The sequence below is a fragment of the Leptopilina heterotoma genome, unplaced genomic scaffold, assembly GCF_015476425.1.
Source record: "Leptopilina heterotoma isolate Lh14 unplaced genomic scaffold, ASM1547642v1 Lhet_209, whole genome shotgun sequence".
NCBI classification, from domain to species: Eukaryota; Metazoa; Arthropoda; class Insecta; order Hymenoptera; family Figitidae; genus Leptopilina; species Leptopilina heterotoma.
Window position 1 is genome coordinate 1,083,421 of NW_025110924.1, and position 25,531 is coordinate 1,108,951.

General features: G+C 25.4%; 1 protein-coding gene across 9 annotated transcripts in view; it reads left to right on the forward strand.

The window, feature by feature from the left end:
- The window catches only part of LOC122501311 (calmodulin-binding transcription activator 2), a 156,902-nt gene extending 132,578 nt beyond the window's left edge, over positions 1-24,324 (forward strand). For 4 of the 9 annotated variants that reach the window (XM_043610660.1, XM_043610657.1, XM_043610658.1 and 1 more), the window contains 11 exons: positions 3,488-3,676; positions 4,174-4,572; positions 7,018-7,764; positions 11,377-11,712; positions 14,013-14,260; positions 14,740-14,939; positions 15,206-15,304; positions 18,073-18,227; positions 18,595-19,067; positions 20,696-20,851; positions 22,110-24,324. In XM_043610660.1, the coding sequence (XP_043466595.1) occupies positions 3,488-3,676; positions 4,174-4,572; positions 7,018-7,764; positions 11,377-11,712; positions 14,013-14,260; positions 14,740-14,939; positions 15,206-15,304; positions 18,073-18,227; positions 18,595-19,067; positions 20,696-20,851; positions 22,110-22,251 (3,144 nt within the window). In that variant the 3' untranslated portion in view covers positions 22,252-24,324. Of the gene's footprint in view, positions 1-3,487; positions 3,677-4,173; positions 4,573-7,017; positions 7,765-11,376; positions 11,713-14,012; positions 14,261-14,739; positions 14,940-15,205; positions 15,305-18,072; positions 18,228-18,594; positions 19,068-20,695; positions 20,852-20,960; positions 20,986-22,109 lie in introns of all 9 variants that reach the window. The other 5 variants (XM_043610661.1, XM_043610666.1, XM_043610659.1 and 2 more) reach the window with 5 other exon arrangements.
- The last annotated feature ends 1,207 nt before the right edge of the window (positions 24,325-25,531 follow it).

Here is a 25,531-nt window from a genome sequence, read left to right on the forward strand (position 1 = left end):
AAAAGAGAACCTCAAGAAAATGTGAATATTATTTTGAAAACTAGAACTCCTTTTAGTTTGCCGCATTTATTCGCCTGTCGGAGGAAGGTGTCTATTGAGGGAAGAGTTAGTGGAAATTTCGGTAGCTAAATAAATTTAATTCACGAGAGAATTAGAGTGTCTGGTTAATATTTGTCGTTGAAAATTCACATTCGACTGGAAATGCATCAAGATATACATTGGAATGTGCATATACACACTAAATCTTGAGAGGCTGTAATACCCCCAGGGCAAGGGAAATCTCGTTTCCACTTGAACTCGAATTTCAAAGAGTAGAGAGTGAGTGAGTGAATCTTATAGTGATATAGGATAGGCAAGAGCCTGAGTGAATCTTCTTTTCGTGAAAACTCATGACACATGAGCTTTATAAAGATCCATTTTGATATTTTGTAAATCCCAACCTCGTTGAGTGATGTAACTTCTTCTTCTACCACTTTCTTTTGGATTAGGTGTGAAATGTATGCGAATATTTTTCGTCAAGGCTATTTTTTTTACCCCACTAGACCTGAAAAATGACACCGACTTTCATTTCAGTCAAAAAAAAAAAAAAAAAAAAAGAAAATAAGAAAAAATGTGGAAGGCAGAGGATGAAAAAAATCACTTTTCTAGAGATCAAAATGTCAACCGCAAAAAAGAAGGGAAAAAAAATTTCAACTTCGACTTTATTCCCGTGTCGACGGAATTTTATATTTTGGAATTTATTATTTAAATTTTTTGTTTATTTGGATAAAACTTTATTTTACTTTTAAATTATTTTTTTCATTAAATTCTTTTTTTATCTTAAACTATTTTATTGATTTTATTATCGAACTATCACAGTTTTACTAAGGAATTAAAACTAAAAATTGAATAATATAAAATTGAAATTTTTCGTTAAAATTTATTATTTTCAATAATAGAATTTATTATATTAATAATTAATTTTTGAAGAACAAAAGATAATGTATGTAATGTAAACAATCTATCGAATTAGATGCATTTCTCGAAGTGAATTTATCCGGAATGAAGGGAATTTTCAATTTCACATTCGAGGTGAAAATTTAATGCCTCCTAATGTGTGAGAAATTGGCATGAATGGGAAATCGTGTTTCGGCTGGTTGCACTTGTCCAATCAATACCCTGATTCCCCAACTAAGTTGGCTCGGAGTCACGTGGTTGTACATGACCAGTGGCCATGTTCCTTCCAATATAGCTATCCGTTGATACCTATTACAAATTAGGGATGATTGCTTCGTTCCTAATACCAACCACGTGCCTTGAGCAATCCCAAACCGTAATCCAAGGCACAGGGACATATATAAATCCCCCCCCCCTTCACAACCTTCAACCAATTCCGTACCTATATCTTAATGACGAATTTCGTGTCAGGAATTTACAATGTTCTTTTTTTAATTTTTATTTAGGTATTTATTTATTCAACTAAAAAGTGTTACGCCCAAAACGTGATGTTCAATTTATTATTATTATGCAAATTAAAAAATTCTTTTTTTAAAAATATTTGAATAATTTCATAATCAAAATTTTTAAATTCACTTATAAGTACATAATTAATTAGTATTGTTTATATTTTCAATAATTTTAACATAATTCTTGATAGGAATTCAATTATTTTTAAAAATAATAAAATTTTTCGGAAGAATTCAATTATTTTTAAAAATTTTAATGTGATTCTTGTAGAGTATTTAATTATTTTTATTAGTACACTGAAAAAAATTCGGTCGAAATCTTTAACTACTATTACCTAGTTGAGTTGAAAGTTGTCAAATTAATTACTTTTTTAGTTTTACTAACAATTTTTGTGTAGTTGATTTTACTACTTTGAATATAGTTGAAGAATAATAGTTTATATAACTAAAAAAAGTAGTTAAATTGCAAAAACAACTACAAAATCTAATTACATCAACTAAATTCTTAGTTCTTTTTACTACTTTCGGTAGTAAATATAAATTTTTAAATTCAGTTGAGGACCTATTGAATCACTCAGGGTAGTTAAAAAGTAGTCAAATCTACTAGTTTTTTTTTTGAGTGTATTTTAATAATTGCCTTGAAATAATTTTAACTTCCCTCAAAACAATTATATTACTTTTAAAAATGTTGATACCTATCATTTTTTGGAAGAATTCAATAAATTTTAATACAAATTTAATTTATAATCTCTCGAAAGAATTTAAATTTTTTTCTAAACAATTTAATTTGTATTTTTACAAACCTTTTTTAATTATTTTTACAAATAATAAAGAGCTTCATAAGAATTCAAAAATTATTCTCAAAATACAATTTTAATAAAATTGTTGAATAGAATTTAATTATTTAAAAAAAATAAGCATTTCAAAAATTTCAATAAAATTCATCGCAAGAATTGAATAAATTATTTTCAAAAGTGTTTAATAAAATTCTTCAAATTAAATCAATTTTTTTCCTAATTCGTTATAAAATTTGTTTTGAAAAGAATTCAATTCTTTTCATGCTTTTGTTTTTTATACGCTTTGAGTTTTTGACAGATAATATTATGTTTCTTTATTTTTTATTATATCATTAATTTAATAATATTATTTTTATTTCTCAAATAATTCAAAAATATTTTTATTAATCTAAAAAAATTATATTATTCATTATTTCCTTTGTTTCTAAAAAATTAGCATTTTGTAACAAACATTTTAGATAATTAACAAATGTAAATCCTACAAAATATTTTCTTTTTTTTTAATATGAAAAACTTAATTACTTGACAAAATTTTGACTTCTTCCCAGACCCTAAAGAATATTCTGATTCACTCTAAAAATGATTAGATAAACCAAAAAAATGCTCCATTACATTTATTTACGAGTTTCTTTAATTCTAAAATTATTTGAAAACATCAATCACTTCAAATAATTTCAGAAAAAAATTCAATTAAACTTTTTTAAAATAATTAATTCTACAGAATTGTTAGTTATAAGTATGAAAAATACAAAAATTTTCAAAGAATTTAATTTGAAACCATTTTAAAATTTAATTATTTCTTAAAATTCATGCTATAATGCTTTCAATATTTAATTATTATGTAAAACTTTAACTGAAATGCATTTTTAAATAAATTTTTATTAGATAATTCAATAATTTAAATGCAAAAATAAATAGTTTATTGAATAATTAAAATTTCTTAAAATTGAAGTCTCATAAAGAATTTTATCAAAACATTTTTAAATTCATTTTTTAAAGGCACAAATATGAAATTTTATTTTATTATAAAAAGTAAAATTTCATTTTCTTTGCTCAAAAGTAAATTTTTGATTTGCTCTCAAAAATGAAATTTCATTTCATTGACAAAAAGGACAAAAAATTGTTTTTCAATAAATAATAATAATAGTAGAAAAGAAAAAAAATTTAAATACATAGAATTAAAAATTTAATAATCGAAAAAAAGGGTGAATAGTAAAAACATTTTTTTCTCTCCTTTTGTTACAGGAAATTGCGGCAATTTTGATAAATTTTCAAAGGCACGCAGAATGGCAGAGTCGAGAGGCAAAAGTAAGACCGAGAAGTGGTTCGATGTTGTTATTTTCAAGGAAAAAGGTCCGCTATCGACGCGATGGTTATTGTTGGAAGAAAAGAAAAGACGGAAAAACGACGAGAGAGGATCACATGAAACTAAAGGTAAAGCGTGTGCACTGGAAAAAAATGAACAAAAAAAAATATTTAAAATCTCGTTTCTAAATAATTTTTCTCTGTTTCATAATTTTTTCCACGTTCAAAAAATTCTGTACTGAACAAAATATTTTTTCAATATATAAATATTTTCAAAAATTACTCAATGGAATAAAAATCGAAAACAAAATAAAAATATTTTGAAAAATAAATTATTTTTTTCTAAGCAGAAATTTTTTTTAATTTCTGTTTAATTTTTTCCATTTATTATTATTATTATTATTATTATTATTATTTTTATTATTAATATTTTAAAAAATTCGAATTTGAAAAAATATCTTTTCTTTCATTAGAACGTTTATAATTTTTGGGACATTTTTTAATCATTTATTTTTAAACAAACTCAAGATTTTTTTTTATTTCTTTTTTGTGAAGAATTTTTTTCCTCGATTGTTTCTAAATAAAATATAATAATTCTGATTTTCGTGAATTTTTTCTGTCATCAGGTCCAAGGAGTGGAATGTATTTACGGCTGCTATGTGCATTCAGCGATATTGCCAACGTTTCATCGACGTTGCTATTGGCTTCTACAAAATCCGGACGTTGTTCTCGTTCATTATCTCAATGTTCCTTATCCTGATGGTGACGCGAAACTGGCCGCTTTACCGCCATGCCTTGCATTACCACCGGATAAAAAAGAATGGACACGGGATGAATTGGCATCGCAATTGAGGCCAATGTTCCTTGGCGGTGATGACGATCCAATAAATCCACATCTCTCGCAAAACTCAAATCATCCAGTGGATATGATTGTCTCACAATTATTAGATAGACAGCGGGCTTCGTCAGCCTCTACAACCACCAGTGCTCAAATCGCTCCCAGGAGACTCACCCCTGACAATCAGGTTTTTTTATTTCTTCTCCATTTTACACCAATTCATCGACTGGATGCATTAAAAAAAAAATCAGCGGAGAAAAAAAATTATTTTGTCGATATTTGCTTGTCATTTCATTATTTTCACGTATTTTTGGTCAATTTATTTGTTTTAATTCTTTTTAATTTATTCTTATTTATTTTTATTCATTTTTACTTATTTTAATTTATTTTTATTAATTTTTATTGATTTTTACTAATTTCTCACTTAAACGAAATTTACTTATTATTTCATTATTATTGATATCCAAATTTCAATTTTTTATTTTCAAATATGAATTTCAATTTTCGAATGAATTTTGATTCAAAATTTAAAAAATTCAGTTATTAAATAATTGACTATTATTATTTATCATTTTGAATAATTTTAATAAAATTCCTCAAAAGAATTCAATTTTTTTCATAAATAATACAATTTTTCTTAAGAATTCAATTATTTTCAACAAAAATTTAAATAAAATTCTTGTAAGAATTCAAATACTTTCATGAATAATAAAATTCTTTGAACAAATTCAATCATTTTTAAAAATTATAACAAAATTCCTTGAAAGAATTAAATTATTTTCTCAACTTTTGATAAAATTCGTGGAAAGAATTCAGTTATTTTTTTTTTAGTTTTGATACAAATTCTTTGTAAAAATTAAATTTTGATTAAATTAAAATTAAAAACAATTAAATTATGTTCAAACATTTTAATAAAATTCCTCAAAAGAATTCAATTATTTTCATTAAAAATTTTAATAAAATTCTTGTAAGATATCAATTACTTTTAAAAATTTAAATAAAATTCTTGTAAGAATTCAAATAGGTACTTTCATGAATAATAAAATTTCTGGGAGGAATTCAATCATTTTTAAAAATTATAACAAAATTCCTTGAAAGAATTAAATTATTTTCTGAAATTTTGATAAACTTCGTGGAAAGAATTAAATTATTTTTTTTTAATTTTGATTCAAATTCTTTGTAAAAATTCAATAATTTTGACTAAACTTAAATTAAAATTAAAAAGAATTAAATTATTTTCAAAAATTTTAATAAAATTCTTTAAGATAATGATTCAATTTTCTAAATATTATTTTAATAACATTTTTCAAAATAATTGAATTGTATTCAAAAATTTTACTTAATTTTAATAAAATTCTTCTCAAAAAATCAATTTTTTTTCATAAATAATAGAATTGTTCCTAGTAATTCAATTATTTTCAAAAATTTTAATAAAATTCTTTGAGAACATTTATTTTTAATACTATTTTAATAAAATTTCGATATAATACAATTATTTTCGTAATCATTAGAATTTTTCGAAGGAATTCAATTATTTTCAAAAATTTTAAAAAAATTCTTTACAAGAATTCACTTATTTTCATAAATAATAAATTTCTGCGTATAAATTTAATTTTTTCAGAAATTTTAATAACATTTTCATAAATAATGGGGATTTTTCTTAGTAATTTAAATATTTTTTAAAATTTTCATAAAATTCTTAAGAATAATTCAATTATTTTCATTAGAATTTTCACTAAATTCCTTAAAATATTTTTTTTAATTTCCTTGAAAACTATTAAATTATTATCAAATATTCCAATAAAAATATTGTAAGATTTCAATTAATTTCAAAAATTTTGATACAATATAATAATAAAATTCTTCGAAGGAATTCAATTATTTAAAAAAAATTTAATGTGATTCTTGTAACGAATTAAATTATTTTTAAAAAATTTGAAATCATTTATTAAGAATTAAATTATTTTCAAAACAATTTCAATAAAAATTTTGAATAGAATTGAATTATTAAAAAAAAATTATTTCAAAAATTTCAATAAAATTCGTCGCAAGAATTGAATTATTTTTATGAGTTTTAAAATTCTTCAAAGAATTCAATTATTTTCAAAAGTTTTTAATAAAATTCTTCGAATCACTAGAATTTTTTCAAAGACTTTAGTAAAACTTTATGTATTCTATGCAAGAATTAAATTATTATTTTTGATTCTGATTTATGAAAATTAAAAAATTGAGGATAACATATTTTTATCTAAAATGTCATCTTTTAAAATTAAAAAAATCCTAGAACAATTAATTGTAACAACAATGAAATAAATTCTATTTTATTAAAATAAATCCACATATTAACGCAATATAAATATTATTTCTAAATATTTATGTAAAACAACAGAAAGGAAATTATGTTATCGAAATTTACTTATTATTCAATTAGTTTTATTTTATTTAATAATTTTTATCTAATTTAATGTCTCCAATTTATAATTCCTCGACTATAGGAAAAAAACCGAGAGAAAAAATTATTTTGTCGAAATTGACTCTTTATTTACTTATTATTTATTACAAAAGGTCTTGTCGACAACCTGTAGGCCAACCAACAACTAAATATAATTATATCTTTACTTATTTATTACTGAAGGTCTCATCGACAACCGGAGGTCAACAACCAACCTCAACGGCGTCGACGGCTCCTCGCGTATACTCGAGACATTCCCATTCAACTCAGAGTCAGCAATCGGCTCCATTAGTATTAAGTCTGCAACAAATTCAAGGAGGCGGAGGACTCCTTATTCTAAATAGTCAACCATATCATCATCAACAACAACAACAACAACAACAGCAACAACAACAACAGCAGCAGCAACAACAACAGCAACAATCAGCGGCACAATCGAATCAAGTGGAAATGCAGCAAGTACAGGAACAAAAAATCGTTCAACAAATTGGTGTCGATCGTGAGCAACAAACACAACAGGAGATCGATGTTAAGGACAATATTGATTGTGCGAGTGTTCAAACGCTCTCAACGCCTGGCAGCGGATCGGCTGGTGTTACTGACTTTGCGGAGACACTCGATCTCAGTCAGGAGGATATTCAACGGACTTTATCGGCAAATATGGTGCCACCATCGCCATCACCTTCGCCCGCCGATAATAGTATTATCAATCCAATGGACTTTATTGATTCGCCTGACGATGTTCTGGTCAATCTTGATGCATTCGATGTCTTTGGGGACTTGCCCGAGTTGCATGACTTCGATACATCGGAGCATTGCAAGGCTGAGGAGAGGAGTGCGGATAATGACAATGCTTGTCATCCTGGTACCACCGTCCATATTGCTGAATATAGTCCTGAATGGAGCTACACCGAGGGAGGCGTCAAGGTATTTTTTCCATATTTCTATTATTAATTATTTTTTTTAAATTTTTTATAAAATTCATTAAATTGATTCAATTATTTTCATAAATAATCAAATTCGACACAAGAATTCAATTTTTTTCGTAAATAATAAAATTCTTTGCAAGAATTCAATTATCTTCTAAAATATAAATAAAATTCTTGTAAAAATTCAATTATTTTCGAAAATAATTAAATTCTCGGCAAGAATTAAATTATTTTCGTAAATAATAGAATTCTTCTTAAGACTTCAATTATTTAAAAAAATTTTAATAAAATTCTTTAAAATAATTCAATTATTTTCATTAGAATTTTTGCTGAATTCCTTGAAATATTTTTAATTTCCTTGAAAACAATTAAATTATTATCTAATATTTCAATAAAATTCTTGTACGAATTATTCAATTACTTCCAAAAATAATGATTCAATTCTTTATAAGAATTCAATAATTTTAATTCGAATTTAAAATAAATTCCGTGACATAATTTGAATTTCTTTCAAAATAATTATATTATTTTCATAAATAATAAAATTCTCGGCAAGAATTCAATTATTTTCTAAAATATAAATGAAATTCTTGTAATAATTCAATTATTTTCAAAAATAATAAAATTCTCTGCAAGAATTCAATTATTTTCATAAATAATAAAATTCTTTGCAAGAATTCAATTATTCTCTAAAATATAAATAAAATTCTTGTAATAATTCAATTATTTTCAGAAATAATAAAATTCTCGGCAAAAATTCAATTCTTTTCAAAAAAATAGAATTTTTCTTAGTAATTCAATTATTTTTAAGAATTTTCATAAAATTCTTTAGAATAATTTAATTATTTTCATTAGAAGTTTCGCTAAATTCCTTCAAATAATTTGAATTTCCTTCAAATAGATTAAATTATTTTCGTAAATAATAAAATTCGTCTCAAGAATTCAATTTTTATCACAAATAATGATTCAAATTTCTAAATATTATTTTAATAAAATTTCTCAAAACAATTCAATTATATTCATAAATTTTACTGCATTTTAATAAAATTCTTCGTAAAAATTCAATTATTTTCATCAATAATAAAATTCTTCTTAGTAATTCAATTATTTTTAGAAATTTTAATAAAATTCTTTGAAAGGATTCATTTTTATTACTATTTTAATAAAATTTTCGATATAATTCAATTATTTTCGTAAATATATTAGAATTCTTCGAAGAAATTCAATTATTTTCAAAAAGTTTCAGAAGAATTTTTTACAAGATTTCAATTATTAATTTTCATAAATAATAAATTTTTTCGTATAAATTAAATTCTTTTCAGAAATTTTTATAAAATTTTTGACAAAAAATCAATTATTTTCAAAAATTTTGATAAAACTCTTTATAAGAATTACAATACTTTCAATACAATTTCAAGTAAATTTCTTAAAAGAATTTCATTATTAAAAAAAATTTTAATAAAATTTTCGGCCAGAATTCAATTTTTATTAAATATTTGGATAAAATTTGTCAAAAGTATTTGATTGATTTTATAAATTTTGATACAATTCTTTATAAGAATTCAATTATTTTCATTAGAATTGAATTAAATTAAAATTGAAAACAATTTAAATTATTTTCAAAATTTTTAAGAAAATTCTTGTATGAATTTTATTAGCTTTACACCGAGGGAGGCGATAAGGCGATTTTTTTTACTGTAAAGACAGATTTTATTCTCTTTTTCCCGTATTTCTATTCTTCCTCTTTTTTTTCTTTCTTTTTGTCGAAAACCAGACTTTCTGAATTTCCAACTAGAAATATTTTACATTCTAAATTAACAAATTTACGAGAATTTCGGATTAAATTTTGTTATTTTTCCCGAATTAATGAATAATTTTTGGAAATTTAAAAAGTGTCTAAAACTTATTTTTATATTAAATAATTTCTATTTGTTGAATAAACTCTAGTTTTTTATTTGGATGAATTTTCTAATAGGTCTAAATTTAAATTAGTGAAGTAATTCAAAAGAAATAGTTATATAAGTTCATATTGAAGTATGAAGAGTTAAAAATTCTTCTCAACTAATTTAGATAAATTAACTTCTTAGAGATTTCAAACTTAGATATAGTACATTTTTAATGAAAGTGGGTATTAATTTTTGACGAGAAGAAGAAATAGAATTTAGCAAGAATTCTATAAAATATTCTGAAATATCAGTTTTCAGCTTTGTTAATCATTCTACGAAAAAAATATTCTCGATTTAAATAATTGCTTTTTAATTTTTTATTTAAATATTAGACTTATCTTAATAATATTTATTATTATTTACTTGAATAGGAAAATTTTTATATCAAACAATATTCGATCCAATAAGTTTTAAATTATCAAGTTGAAATTGAAAAGAAGTAATCAAATTCTGTTAGACAAAAAATTAGTTAAAATAAAAATTCGAGCATGTAAAAATTTTTTTAAACGAAAATTTCATTCGATGAAAATTTTTTTGAATAAAAAATCCATTAGATAATAATTTTCTATAATAATTCGATTAGATTTAAATTTTTTCAAATCAAAATGTTTATTCAATAGAAAGTTTCTTTGATAAAAATTCCATTCGATAAAAATTGACTTCATTATTTAAATATTTGTGTAGGTAAAATTTTTCTTGAATAAAAATACCGTAAAATAAGAATTTTCTTAAATAATTCAATTAGATTTAAATTTTTAAAACACAAATCTTATTCGATAACAATTTTCTTTTATAAAAACTTATCTTAACATAAAAATTCGAGAAAATGAAAATTTTTAAAAATAAAACATCCTTTAAATAAAAATTTTCTTAAATAAATTCAGTTGATTAAAATTTTAATTAAACCAAAATTATTATTCTCACTGTATCTCTGGAAAAAGGTGGAATTTGAAATGTTTGAAATCCGTTAGTCTTTGATTTCAAGACCAACGATCATTATATTCGCATTCGCTTGTAGTCGATTATTGGAAATACGAATAGTGAACTATAGGGTCGTTAAAACGGACCAATTTTCAATCCTTGGCATGGCGAACTGATCGTATGTCAGGACCTCGATTTCTGGTCCAAATGACTCTCTTGCTCTTTCAGCCCCATTGAATTCGATTTTTTCGACTCTATAGAAACTCGCAATATTATAAAATAAATATGTAAATAAGGTATTCGTAATTGTTGGGGATATTTCACGATAATTGTTGTCAATATAGATTGAATTCTATTTATTTATTGGAATTATTATTATTATCATCAATTTTTTATTATTATAAAAACTAAACAAACGAAACGAATTAATTTAATTTAATTAAATTCTATTTATTAGTAATTTATAAAATTTATTTATTTAATAAAATTTTTATTTAATTTTAATAAAATTCTTCGAAAGAAGAAATATGGAAATATTTTGAAATATGGAATTTTTATTAAAAAATAATTTTTGTTTACTCGGATTTGTTGTAATTAATTTTTATCATGAAGAAATAAAATTCTATTCTTCTATTAATAAATAATTAGAAAAATAATGTATCATTATTCTGTTTATCAATTATATTTAAATTATTTAAATAATTATGTTTGAGTAAAAAAAAATTTCTCTTTTTGTCAAAAAGGTGCTGGTGGCGGGACCCTGGACCGGTGGCAGTAGTTCGCAGTCGTACTCGATACTTTTTGACGCCGAACCAGTGGAAGCCTGTCTCGTTCAACCAGGTGTATTGCGATGCCGATGTCCCGCTCATGCACCGGGAATAGCTTCGCTTCAAGTTGCCTGCGATGGTTTCGTCGTGTCCGACAGTGTCGCTTTTGAATACCGAAAACCGCCGACTTCCGAACCGAGTCCCGAGAAAGCGCTTCTCGATCGTCTCGCCGATGTTGAGGCTCGTCTTCAGGGACCCGGTCCATCGTCGCCGGCTGCTCATCTCGAGGAGCGACTCGTCGCCTATTGTCAGGTACTGACAATACAAAAAATAATATTATAAATTATAAATACTATAAATTCTATAAATATTTTAAATACTATAACAGAGTTGCCACAGTTCAGGGAAAAGTCTAGGAGTTTTATTAAAGAATTGAATTGAATTTGAATTGAATTTTTATTGAATTTTTGAAAAGTAACAAATGATTGCAAAAATTCAATTATTTTTAAAAGTAATAAAATTCTTCGCAAAAATTCAATTTTTTCCAAAATTTTTAAAAATTCTCGTCAAAATTTCAATTATTTTTGAAAATAATAAAATTCTTCTCCAAAATTCAATTATTTTCAACAATTTTCCCCAATTTCATGATTTTCAATTGTTACTATTTTAATCAAATTTTTTAAAAGAATTTAATTGTTTAAAAAAAATGTTGCCAAAATTCTAAGCAAACATTAAATTATTTTCATAAATAATAACATTTTTTTACAGAGATTCAATTATTTTCATGAATAATAAAACTCATCATAGAATTTCAATTATTTTTAATACAATTTTAGTCAGTTATGCGATGAATAGAAATTCTAAAAACTGTAAAAACTGTAAGCGTACAATAGAGAATAAATCTAACCTAATCTACAATTTTAATCCAATTATTATTATTATTATTATTATTAAAATTCGTCGAAAAAATTCAATTATTTAAAAATTTGTTAATGAAATTCTTTATGGGAATTCAATTTTAACAAACATTCAATAATTCAATAAATTATTTATTTTGTATTTAAATAATTGAATTCTCGTAGAATTTTTTAATAAAAATTGTTTTAGAAATGAATTTCAGTTAAAATTTTAGATTATAATTGATTATTAAAAGCATTATAAACATGAATTTAAAAAAAAAATTGAATTTTGAAAAGGTTTCAAATTTAAATCTTTGAAAATTCGAATTCTTCATACTTTTAACTGATAATTCTGTAGAATTAATTTTATTGAAAAAGTTTAATTGAATTTTTTAAAAAATTATTTCAAGTTTTTATTTACTAAATATTTAATTGAGGAATTTCCGAATAATTGAAAAGGAACTTTTGCAAAAATTATTTTAAAAAATTAATAATGAATAATTGAATTCTTTCGAAAAATTTTAATAAAAATTTTGAAAATAATTATATTTTTCGAAGGAATTTACTTAAAATTGTATTAAAAATAATTGAAATCCTATGAATAATTTTATTATTTAGGAGAATAATTGAATTCTTGCAAAGAATTTTTATTACATTTTTTTAAATAATTGAAATCCTGTGAAGAATTTTATTATTTACGAAAATAATTTAACTTTTGTAACGAATTTTATTAAATTTCTCTTAAATAATTGAAATCTTGTAATAAAGAATTTTATTATTTATGAAAATAATTGAATTCTTTTGAGAAATTTTATTAAAATAGTAGATTTTGAAAATTTTTGAATTTCAGCGAAGAATTTTATTATTTGTGAAATGTAATTGAATTCTTGGAAAAAATTTTTGAAAATAATTACATTTTTCGAAGAAATTTGCTTAAAATTGTATTAAAAATAATTGAAATCCTCTGAAAAATTTTATTATTTATGAAAATAATTGAATTCTTTTGAGAAATTTTATTAAAATTGTAGATTTTGAAAATATTTGAATTTTAGCGTAGAATTTTATTATTTGTGAAATGTAAAAGAATACTTTGAGAAAATTTTTGAAAATTCCTACAACGAATTTTATTAAAACTTTTGTAAATAATTAAATTTTTTTTTTAAATTTTATGGAAATTTAAATTATTTTAAAACTTGAAGATATTCTTATAAGTTGTTGAATTTCATAAAGGTTTGAATTTGAATTTTTTTGATAATTATTTATTCCTATGGATTAATAATAATGATTAAGTATTTATTTAAAAAAGAATTTATTGATGTTGTCAAATAATTTTACAATTAGAAAAATTCGTAATATATGTGAAAATTCGTAAATGTGATAAAACAGTTTTTTGAGTTCTAATCATTTTTAGAGTGAATCAGAAAATTCATTAGGGTCAGGGAAAAAGTCAAAAATTTGTCTCTGAAATCAGGGAACAGTCAAGGAGAAACAAAATTAAATTTTTGTGGCAACTGTGTATAAATAGTATAAATATGGTAAATACTATAATTGAACTATAAATAAATTGAGTAAACTAAATAAATGAAGTAAACCAAATAAATTAAGTAGACTAAAAGAAATTGAAAGTATTTATAACAATAAAATGTAGACATCAGGCAATTTTATGGAATTAAATATTAGAATAGAGAATGAGAGGAAAAAATGAATCTTTAGGACGCTGTTGTGAGGCCATGGCGCACAGGAGCGGAGCCACTTCAATCCGGAGGACCGACACTTCTCCATTTGGCAGCGGGTCTAGGTTACTCGAGATTGGCCTGCGCTCTTTTGCACTGGAGAGCCGAAAATCCGAGCAGTGTTTTGGACGCCGAAGTCGATGCTCTGCGTCAGGACGCCGCTGGATTAACGCCTCTCGCTTGGGCGTGCGCTGCCGGACACGCCGATACAGCCAGAATACTTTATCGGTGGGTAATTCTCTCTCTCTCAAAAAAGAAGAATAATCACTCGATTCAACATTAATCTACTGCCTATACTTTCTTTTTTCCATCAAACATTATTCTCCCCTTTACGCCTCAAACTTATTTTTTTCCTTTTCCGCCGGTTTTTCCTTCTTCCGCCTGTTTTTTCCGACTTCTGCCTATTTTTTCCTTCATCCGCCTTTTTTTTCCTTCTTCCGCCTTAGAATTATATTTTCTTTTCTTCGCCTCAGGATTATTTTTCCCCGCCTCTGAAAATCATTTCCCCCCCCCCAATTCTCTTCGTCTCAAAAAAGAAAGATTAGGCAGAAGGTTTTTTGTGAAAAAGAGGACGACAAAACAAAAAGAAAAAAAAAGTAAAATGAAAATAATAATTTGGCAAACACGGATGACAACCGCGAGCACGGGCAAAAAAATTGAATCATCGTCCGCGTCAAGTTAAGACGGTTATTGTGTCATTTGTCCAGATGGAACGCAATGGCGCTGCGTGTGAGAGATTGTCAGAACAGGAGTGCCACCGAATTGGCTGCGGAGAACGGTCACACGGCGATCGCCGAAGAGCTCAATCGCTTGGAGGCTAGGAGACAAGATGAGAGACTATTTTTGCGGCCCGCCAGCCCTATTCCTAGGAGGCCATCTCAAGATAGCGGTCTCGATTTGGCTCTGTGTTAGTTTCGCTTTATTTTTTATAAATTGAACAACAAAAAAAAACTCCAGGTGCACACTATATTTTACAAAAAAAAGAAAAAATACACTTACACTTACACACTAGACCCAAGCACATCCGCTTTCCTTTCTCTCTCTCTATCTCTCTCTGTTTCTCTCTATCTCTCTCTCTCTCTCTCTTTGTTAAACAAAAACTAGTAGTTATTCCGTTAATAAGTTAAGAAAAAGAAGGAGCGTGGCAATTAAGGGGTTTATCGAAAAACACAGGTGGTTCCCCGCTCCTAGATGACATGGATTTGTTGCAAGAGGATGAATCGTCCTTAGGTCTCGGCCACCAGGGAATGGAGACTGTCCCGAACCCTCGAGGTCCGTACTTAGCTCGTTCCCCTTCTAATGTCTTATTTGTCTGTCTGCCTGTCTCTTGTATAAAGTGTTACTGCTCTTTAAAAAAAACACGCTCTTAAATAAATCACCAACTAACCAAAATAATAAAACAAAAAAAAAAATGTTTTTAATCCAAAGCGTGTAAATGTAGAGTTTTGTAGTTTAAATCCCACGTGTGTATTTCAAGGAGAATATTGTGTATATAAAATCTCATTTTCTCACAAATCCCAGATAATACCTTTTTCTAAAATAATTGAAAAAACTTGCAGCTTCGGCAGTATATTGGTGTTGCTTGGCATTGGTTTAGAAAAAAAAAATACTAAAAACAAAATAATACGCTCTTTGTAAAGTGTCCCTAATTGACTCTTTTAGTCACCCGAACCATTGTTAACTGTATACTAACAATTTCTATACTAGCATTCCTATTTCTGTTGGATGTTTTGTTGTACCAATTGCGTTTGATACCGCGGTACGTATACTTCTTATTCCTTTTGCAGATGTGCCTCTTTAGTCGGATATTATTTACTGGAGTCTTTTTTTCCGTGGAGAAAACTCTTTTTCATTTACTTCCTTATAAAGTTTTATTATTTTTAATCAAATTTTGAAAAATTGGAAATTTTTATTCATAAAAAAACTACAAGAATAATGATTATTATAAGTGATATCTAAAAATAATTTCAATTTTAAATTTTAAAAGTAATTGAATTTTAAGAACTTTTTTTCAAGTTTTTCTAATTGAGGAAATAATTTAATTCTTTCGAAGAAATTTAATATTTTTGAAAAAAATATTTTATTTTAAAATTAAATTTTATTAAAATTACTTATATATTGAAAATAATTCAATTTTTTATTTATTAATATTTTAAAAAGTGATTAAAATCTAGCGAGGAATTATTTTAAATTATTGGACTGTTTTAAAGAATTTCTTTGGATTTTTTTGTAAATAATAGTTTTATTTAATAATTTTAATTAAAATTTTAGAATTGAATTTTACTAAAAATTTCGTTCCTTTGAAGAAATTTAAAAATTTTTATGAAATAATGTAAATTTTTTAATAATTTTAATTACAAATTTTTCCAGTAATTGAATTATACAAAACATTTCTTTCTTTTTAAAATAATTGTGTTTTTTTAATAATTGTAATTAGAAATTTAATTATTGAATTTTATTAAAAAGTTTTGGAAATAATTGAATTCTTTGGAAAACTTTACTAGAATTTTAATGTTGTTATTAATAATTTTTGACAATAATTGAAATCTTGGTCGATTTTTGTAAAAATTTCATTAAAATCCTATTAAAATTAAGTGAATTTTTATAAAGAATTTTACAAAACTGTTTCAAAATAATAGAATTTTCGCAAAAAATGTTAGTGTTTAGGAAAAGAAGTTTTTCAAAGTATTTAATGAAATTTTTTTTTATGAAGAATTTTATTAAAAATTTCAAAATAAAAAAGTTTTGCAATGAATTTATCAAAATTTTTCCGAAAAATTCTATAAATTATGAAAATAATTGAAATTTTTCTAAGAATTTAATTAAAATTTTAGAAAATAATTGAATTTTTTCAAGGAATTTAATTAAAATTTTATTGAAAATATTTCAATTCTCATAAAGAATTAAATTAATATTTTTCAAAATAATTGAATTTTTGCGAAGAACTTTATCAAATTTTAAAAAATAATTCAATTCTTTTGAGAAATTTTGTAAAAATTGTACTGAAAATAATTAAATTCGTGCAAAGAAATTTATTGTTTAAGAAAATAATTTTATTAGAGTTTTCGAAATAAATTAACGTTTCTTAATGAATTTTTTGAAAATATTGTATTTTTTTTAATAATTTTAATTTGAAATCTTTCAAAGTAATTAAACTATATAAACATTTTTTTAAAATTTTTTAAACTAATTGTGTTTGTCAATAATTGAAATTCAAAATTTGATTATTGAATTTTATAAAAAAAATTTTGGGAATAATTGAACTCTTCCTAGAATTTTATTACAATTTTTAAAATTAATTTCATTGTTTGAGAAATTTTAGAAAAATAATACTGAATAACTCAAATAAAATTTAATCAACTCCAAAAAAGTAAGAAATTTTTATTAATAAAAAAACTATACGAAAACAATTTATTATTTAATTAATGTAGAAAAACAGATACAAATAATTTTATAGCAGAATTTTGAATAATTTTAAAAAAGCTTCTTTAATTATATTTATTATGATTATAATTATTATTTCTGTCACAGAAAATTTTATAGCAAGAATTTGAATAAATGAATAAAACAATTTTGTTATTGGATTCTAATTATATCTTACAATTCTAATATATAAAAAATTATAAAGATACGGAAAAAATAGAACTCCAGAAGATAATTTCAAATGGTGTTGGACTGCTCGTTAATTTTTTCAGCAAAAAATAAAAAAAAAGAGAAAAAAGAACAGGGAGCTTCAGTCGAGTTGGGTCAACCTGGTGTGTGAGCTGTAATACTAATAAACTGCAACAAAAAAAAATAGTTGTTTGATGTTATTTGTTTTTTTGTGTTCTTAAAAGCGAGTTGAGTTGCCACTTGTACAATAAATAACGATGCAAAAAAAAATAAACACATTAACAGCTTTTCTTGAGTGTTGTGCCTCAGTGTGAAGTTAAGCGGTTCTTTGTAACCGCTTCCACTTTTGTATAACAAAAATATAAACATATTAATATAATTTTTGTAGTTGTTGTAAATTTGGCTAGGGTCATGCTTACTTTTTATAGGGGAGGAAGACGCGAGAGTGCTGACTTTGGCCGAGCAAATTATAGCCGCCCTGCCGGAGAGGATCAAGAGAGCAGAGGCCGATCCTCCATCTCCATCTTCGCCACCTCCACCTCCACCTTTACCACCTCTCGAGGACGCCTTGATGGAACAAATGGTACTCATCGCTCATTTCTTTCTTTTTATTTTATTTTTCTTATTTCTTTTTTCAAAAAAATGTTATTTTAGAAATTAAATTAATTTTTCGTTGCTGTAAAAGTCAGATTATAGTTCAATAAAAATAAGTTTAGATAAAATGAATGTTTTAAATCAAATCGACGGTTTTTTAATTTAGTTTGAAAAATAAATTTAAATACAGTCGACTATTTCTAATTTAGTAATAATTTAATTTAATTATATTTTTAATTTAGTTTCAAAAATAAATTTAAGTAAAATGGACTATTTTTAATTTAGTTTGAAAAATAAATTTGAAGAAAAGAAAATGGAAAAGATGGAAAAATTAATGACTGGGAAATTTCTTTCAGCCACTCGACTCGGGTAAATTGTTTGACTCGTATCGGGAGTGCGGCGGTGCGGCCTCCGTTTCGGACGCGGACGCCGATGCGAGTCCATCAAGTCCTTCGAGCAGTTGTTTAACGCCGGACTCACCGTCGCCACCGCCGACGACTGCAGATTTTTGTGAATTTTTACAATTACAATTGCAACTCGACGGTGGCAACGGTCATAATGGCCATTATCGTTATGGACAAGAGAGGAAATTTGGATGTGGAATTAATGGCTGCGGTGGGAGTTTAAGTTCAGGAGATGGAAGCGAAGCTGATTTAAGTAGACTGACATTATCGGATCGCGAGCAACGTGAACTCTATCAGGCGGCGAGAATGATACAAAAAGCTTACAGGAGTTATAAGGGACGTCAACGTCAAGAGGAGGCCGAGAGGCACGCCGCCGTTCTCATTCAACAATATTATCGTCGTCACAAGCAGTGTGCTTATTACAGGTAATTTACAATTTTTTTTTTTTTTTTTTTTTGCTATTTTCGGACAAATTGATTGAATCTCTAATTTCTAGTCTTTCTATATTAATAATCGTTGTATTCCGGTAATGAGCTGTTTATTTTTTATTTCCTAATTTTATTGATAAATTTTACCTCTTTAATGATTTAAAACATTAAAAAGAAAAATTATCAAGAAAATTCAAATTTGAATTTTAAAATTAATGTAATTCTAATTTAATGCTATGAAGATTTAAAAAAATTGCAAAAATCAATTTAACTAAATTGTTTCCAATTAAAAATATTGCTTTTATATTATTTCCTATTATAATTTTGAATCTGAAATAATCAATTATTTAATTCTTACAAAGAAGAAAAATTGAACTAAATGAAAATTTGTATAAAAAATTAATTTAATTATAGAAATTAGATTGAATTTGGAAAATTCGTTTTTGTAGAAAATAGAAATTCATTTCTACAAATTTCAATGAAAATGCAGATAAATAAAAATTTAAATGCAAAAAAAAATTAACAATTAAAATTCGAAATTCTTGATAAAAATAAATTAAAATAAATAGAAAATAAAAATTTGATGAAAATGCAGGTAAATAAAAATGCGAAAGTAAAAAATTAGTTGAAATTCTCGATAGAAATAAATGAATATAAATAGAAAATAGAAATTTGATGAAAATGCAGATGTATTAAAATTCAAAAGCAAAAAAATTAGAAATAAATAAAGATTTGAGGAAAATACAGATAAAGAAAAATTCAAAAGCAAAAAATTAGATAAAATTTTTAATTCTCTTGATAAAAATAAATAGAAATTTGATAAAAATGCAGATAAATAAAAATTTTAAACAAATTTAAAGCAGTTAGAATTTGAAATTCTTGATAGAAATAGAGATTTCGGAGATTTGTCCAAAAGAATAGAAACTAATGTACTTATAATAATTTCTAACACTACACATGTAAATATGAAACGTGACAACGAGATTTTGTTCAGATTTATGTTTCACATAATGAATTAATTGCGCATGGAAATTTGAAATGAGCTCTCGTGACTATTAATTTACAAAATCAAGAGTAAATACAGAGATATCGTGATAATGGTTGACATGAATGTCAGTGGAACGAAGCAAGATGAATCTGAATATAAATCATAATTAGACGAGGTCGACATTGGCGTGTCTCGCTACTTAAAACATCCTAACGATCCAATGGTCGACTCGATTTGGAGTTAAAGTTCAAGTAACTTCAAACCATGAAGAGAGAAAGAGAGAGTAAGAGTAAGAGAGAGAAAGAGAGAGAGAAAGACAGAAAGAGAGAGCGGGAACTTTTAATTGGCATCGTAAATAATTCGGAAACTTTATACGGACTTCCCTTCGTTTCTTCCCGCAATGGCCTGAATACGAAATTAAGCTGGCATTAAATTAATACGACTTCTCGAGCTTAAGCCAAAAGTACTCGGGATCGTACATAATGGAAACGTTATTTAAATGTGTCTTCGAGAGAAAGATAGACAGGGAAGGAGAGGGTAAGGGAGAGTGAGAGAAAGAGAGAGAGTGGAACTTTCGTTTGTATTTAAAATTCTTTTCTTTATTTCCCTTAATCATGATTTTTTCTCAATTTCACAGACAAGCAACGAAGGCCGCTTTGGTGATTCAAAGTAACTACAGAAATTATCGTGCACGTCCTGGATCATCAGTTTCAAGACAGCAAGCCGTTCATCAACAAGCCGCTCATCAAGCTGCTCGGAAAATTCAACAATTTATGCGACAATCCAAAGTCAAGTAAGTTTTTTGGCAATGGAAATTTTTTTTTTCTATTTTATAGAAGAAAAGAAAATTAAAATTCTCGAAATTAAAATATTAAAGAAAATCGTATGTTCTAATAATGCAGCTTGTCATGGGATGATTCCCGACCGGTAAGTAATTATTTATTATTAACACTTGGAAATTGACTGTAAACTTACGAAAATTATTTGCAAAAGAATTCTTTTTCTAATTTTTACGGTTTTGTTTATATTTTTTGAAATGATTTTTGAAAAGTGAGATAAAATATGACTGAAGATATAATTTCTAAATTTTTTAAACGAAAAATTTTTAAGGAAAATTATTTAGATTTATATTTTGTAAATTAGGAAATTGATTATCAAAATAAAAGAAACAAATTTTAATTTAAAAATTAGTCATTGAAACACAAAGTATTCTAAATAATCGAATTGAAAAATGAGGCTGCTACAGTTCAGGGAAATCAGGAAAAATAAAATTGGTCAGAGAAATCAGGGAAATATCAGGAAATTTTATCAAAAGTACTGGGAAAATAACAAAATCTAGAATTACTACAAAAATTTTCTTTCTTGGAGTACAAAGATATTTTTCAAAATCAATATTTAATTTAAATATGCGTTAAAATAACATTTTTGATTAATTAGTTAATTTTAAAACGATTTAAATATAAAATTTTCTTTAAAAATTGAAGTATTGGAAAATTTTATTTCAAATTCTGAATAATTGTGCTTATAAAATATTTAAGTTCTATTATTAAAAGATAATTGAATTTTTCTAAACAAGTAATTGAAATTTTTTCGAAATAATTAAAATTTCCTAAAATTTTATTAAAAAAATAATTGAAATTTTCTAAAAATTTATTAAAAATAATTGAATTTTTAAGAATTAAATTGAACTTTGAAAATCGAGAGAAGTTTAATAAAATAACTAATTTCATTTTTAAAATAGATAGACATCCTTAAAGTTTTAAATTAAATATTTGCTTCTAAATATCATTTTTTTCTATAATTGAACACCTTTTGGATTTTTTTGATAGAAATCAGGGAAAGAGTCTAAATTCTGTCAGGAAAAAGTCAGGGAGAAACAAATTAAAATTTTCGTGGTACTTAATTCTGAAAAAGAAGTGAATTAAACAAAAAATTATTTTCAAAAATAGTTTAAGAAAATAATCACGTTTTCGTATTTAAATAAATAAATTAAAAAATTTCTAAAGAATTGCAAAAGAGAAGAATATAATTATTTTCTTTCCAATTTTCAGACTGCAGAACGCCAGGGCCGCCGCAAACGGGAACGGGAGGCAGCCAGTGCCCATTTTACGGGGGGCTGTTGCCCCCCAAAACTCGCCCTTATCTAGCCCAGGGGCTAGCCTAGTAGCCGCCAGCCCAAAGGTCACACAGTGAATAATTATCAGCGAACGGAAGAAAGAAAGGAAAAATGATGCCCGACAGGAACGATATTGGCCCATGTAGGTTTTTTTGCTAAAGTGATACATATTATAAATATATTACCATAACGAAGAACAATTTCCGGTTATTAACGGAAGTATACTGGAAACACACACACACACAGAGACTTAATATGTGTGATATTGTTTCTTGAGGAAAAAAAATATGGGTATCCCATCATCTCGCGTTACTTATTTAGAAAAAAAAACAAAACAGAAGCATTTATACTGTTGCAATAAGTTAAAAAATATTTTAAACTCTAAAATTTTTTATCCATGTCTTCTTAATAGGCTTTCAGAAGCAAACACTTATTTAATGCATTAATATAATTAATTATTATACAATTATTATAATTAATAATATATAAAATGCAAGGTGTTTCCAATAATTTCCCCTAATTCTGGAAACGCGTTCTTCTCTCATCAATGATTATTAATGATAATAGTCCTCTAGGTATCGCATCAATTTTCTTTTATGATGCGTCGATGTGAATAAAAATTTTGCAGGAAAATCTTTGTACAGAGACCACGAGTTTTTTTTGTGGTATTTTCTTTTTTTCGCATCGCTTTTTTCTTGAAAATGAATTTAAAAATTGAAAGCCCTAAATAAAAGGGGGAAATTTTCGCATTATAGGCTTAGATTACTTATAGATTTTTCGCTTTTCACAGCAAGTGAACTTAATTCAGTGTTCAGTATTCCAATTTGAGAATACCTAATCTTAGTAGAATTATATTTGTTAATTGCGTTGATCGCAGTATTTTTTGAAAGCAACGCGATCATTCTTTTTATCTGCCTCGCGAGACAGACGGTTCGTTGTGCGATACACGTGTACCTTTTTGCCGGACGCTTCTTGTTCCTATGGCAAATATTTTCTATATTATTTTCCATTGCATTTCTTCTCCTTTTTTTCTCCCTCCAATTTTTTTTACTTATTAATTCAATATCAAAAGGCACCAAATACTTATTTATTTTTTCGTAAAATATTTTATTTCATTTTTAATTCACTTTTTTCTGTATCGTGAAGATTCCGAGAGAAAAAAAAATTACGCTTCCTTAAAGTATTCTATAAGTGCAAAATATATATATGTAAATATATATATTTATATATCTAAAAGTCAAGATTTTTCGCTTTTAGATTTAATTGGAGCTGATATTCCTAATGTTAGAGAGAAAAAAGAAATTTTACAGTTTCGTGAAATTTTTAATATCCATTGTCAATGGTGCTATATAAAATGTAAATGAATCTTTTTTGCAAGCGCCTTTTTAATAAAAAAAAAAAATAGAGCGCGACACTAAATTCGTGGTGGCTGTACTGAAAAAAAGTTAGAGAAAAAAAACTGAATAAACGATATTTCCAGATGTTGCCGAGTTGTTTAAAAAAAAAGAAGAAAAAAACAATTTAAATAATAATAAAAAAAAATTTTTTAATCTATTCTCAACTTTACGATTCTTTGGTGAAAAATATATAAATTTTTTTTTACATCTTGGCAACAGCTTTTGTGCTAATTCCTACGAGTAGTTTCGCGATAGAATGGATCAGTGTTAATTGAAACGACGAGCTTTTGTCCTGATATTTAAACAAAAGAAAAAAAAAGCTCAAACATGTATTTTTGGACTGATTCGTGAATTTTTCGTTCATTATTTCAGAGAGATAAATTTTTTCGCATTTCTTAATGTATAAGTAAACTAGAAAAAAATATAAATATTCGTTTCAATTCTCATGTATCGAGATTAAAAAAAAATTTCTAAAAAGCTAAAAAAAATGTATAAATTTAAAATTAATTTCTTTATGTTGTTGAAAAATTGTTTTCACGGATTCTCTTTCACAAAGGTATGAAATTTTTCCAAATAGGCATTGGAGACAGAGAAATGAAGTTCAGGGAGTTGAAAATTTAAATTCAGTGTAAAATTGAATTCTCTTGTGACGCAAGAATTTAATTTTTTTTAAGAAAAAATATCCTTTCTCTTGAATTCTTTTAATAATTTATAGTTAGGAATTCAATTTAAATAAAATCAATACATTTTTTCTTTCCTTTCGAATTTCTTATTTAAAAGAATTTTTTATATTGAATAGCTATATTTCGAATCGTTTTGAAGTTTAAATGATTTTAAATTTAATAATTGAAAATTTCAATTAATGAATATTCACTTCCAGTGTTGAATAAATTGAAAATTTTTATCTACTTTTTAGTGTTTAAAAAACTTTCAAATTTCAAAGTCAAAAAGTTTATAGTTTTTGACTTTCTTAAAAAAACAAATGTTCCTAAATTTAAGATTTCGATCCCGAGATTTAGAGAAAATTGCATTTAAGAGAATCGCTTTTAAATGACTGAGGTTTTTTTTTTATTTTCTAATCCTAGTGAAATTTTTAGAAAAAAAACTTAATAAGAATAATTTTTAAATTTGGGGCAAAGAGAGCTCTTTGATTGGACCCCTTTTTGATCCACGGGCTGTGCTTTTCAAGTCACGGTATAATCAATTTTTCTTATAAAAAATAGAAGGTATTTTAGAAATTGTAAAAAAGAACAATTAGGCAATTGCATTGTTATCGATTATCTAACAGTTTCTCTCCAGTAGGGGATTTTTTAAAGGCTCTTTAGTATTTTAGGGGAAAAATGCACTGAGGATGCAATAATAATTACCAAAGGGGCAAAGGCGAGGGCCCCGCGTTCCTGTTGGTTAAAAAAAAATAAATAAAAAATATATTATATATATTGTGATAAATCTGTGGTGATTCAAGAAAGTATTTCCAAAGTTTCGACATTGGTTTAAGGGAGGAATAAGTCTTCGATGAGTCGATTCTAATTTTTCGAGACATTTCGAAGTTTACTTGTTGGTATAACTTTTTTCCGAAATTTGCTGTTCGAAGGTAATCGATGATCGGTGTACAATTTTTTTTTTATAAATATATTTAATTGTATAATCAAGAGAATATTATAAATATTTCGTTGATTTTTTCCTTGTTCGAAAATATAGAATAAAAATATGTTAAGTTAGAAATATTTTGTCAAAATAATTAAGTCTGTTGATTCCATTTGTCGATTTTTCGAAAATTATTTCATTCTGTCACGATTCTTTTTTGATGACAAAAGAAAAAAAAGATTTTCGATTACCGCGCATAGCGGGATAAAGAAATCGATAGGAAGATGATGGTCGCGAGTGAGTGGAGAAATGTAAACACGAGTCAATTCCAACGAGCATTTTATGCCACTTAAGCTTAATTAAATGAATTATT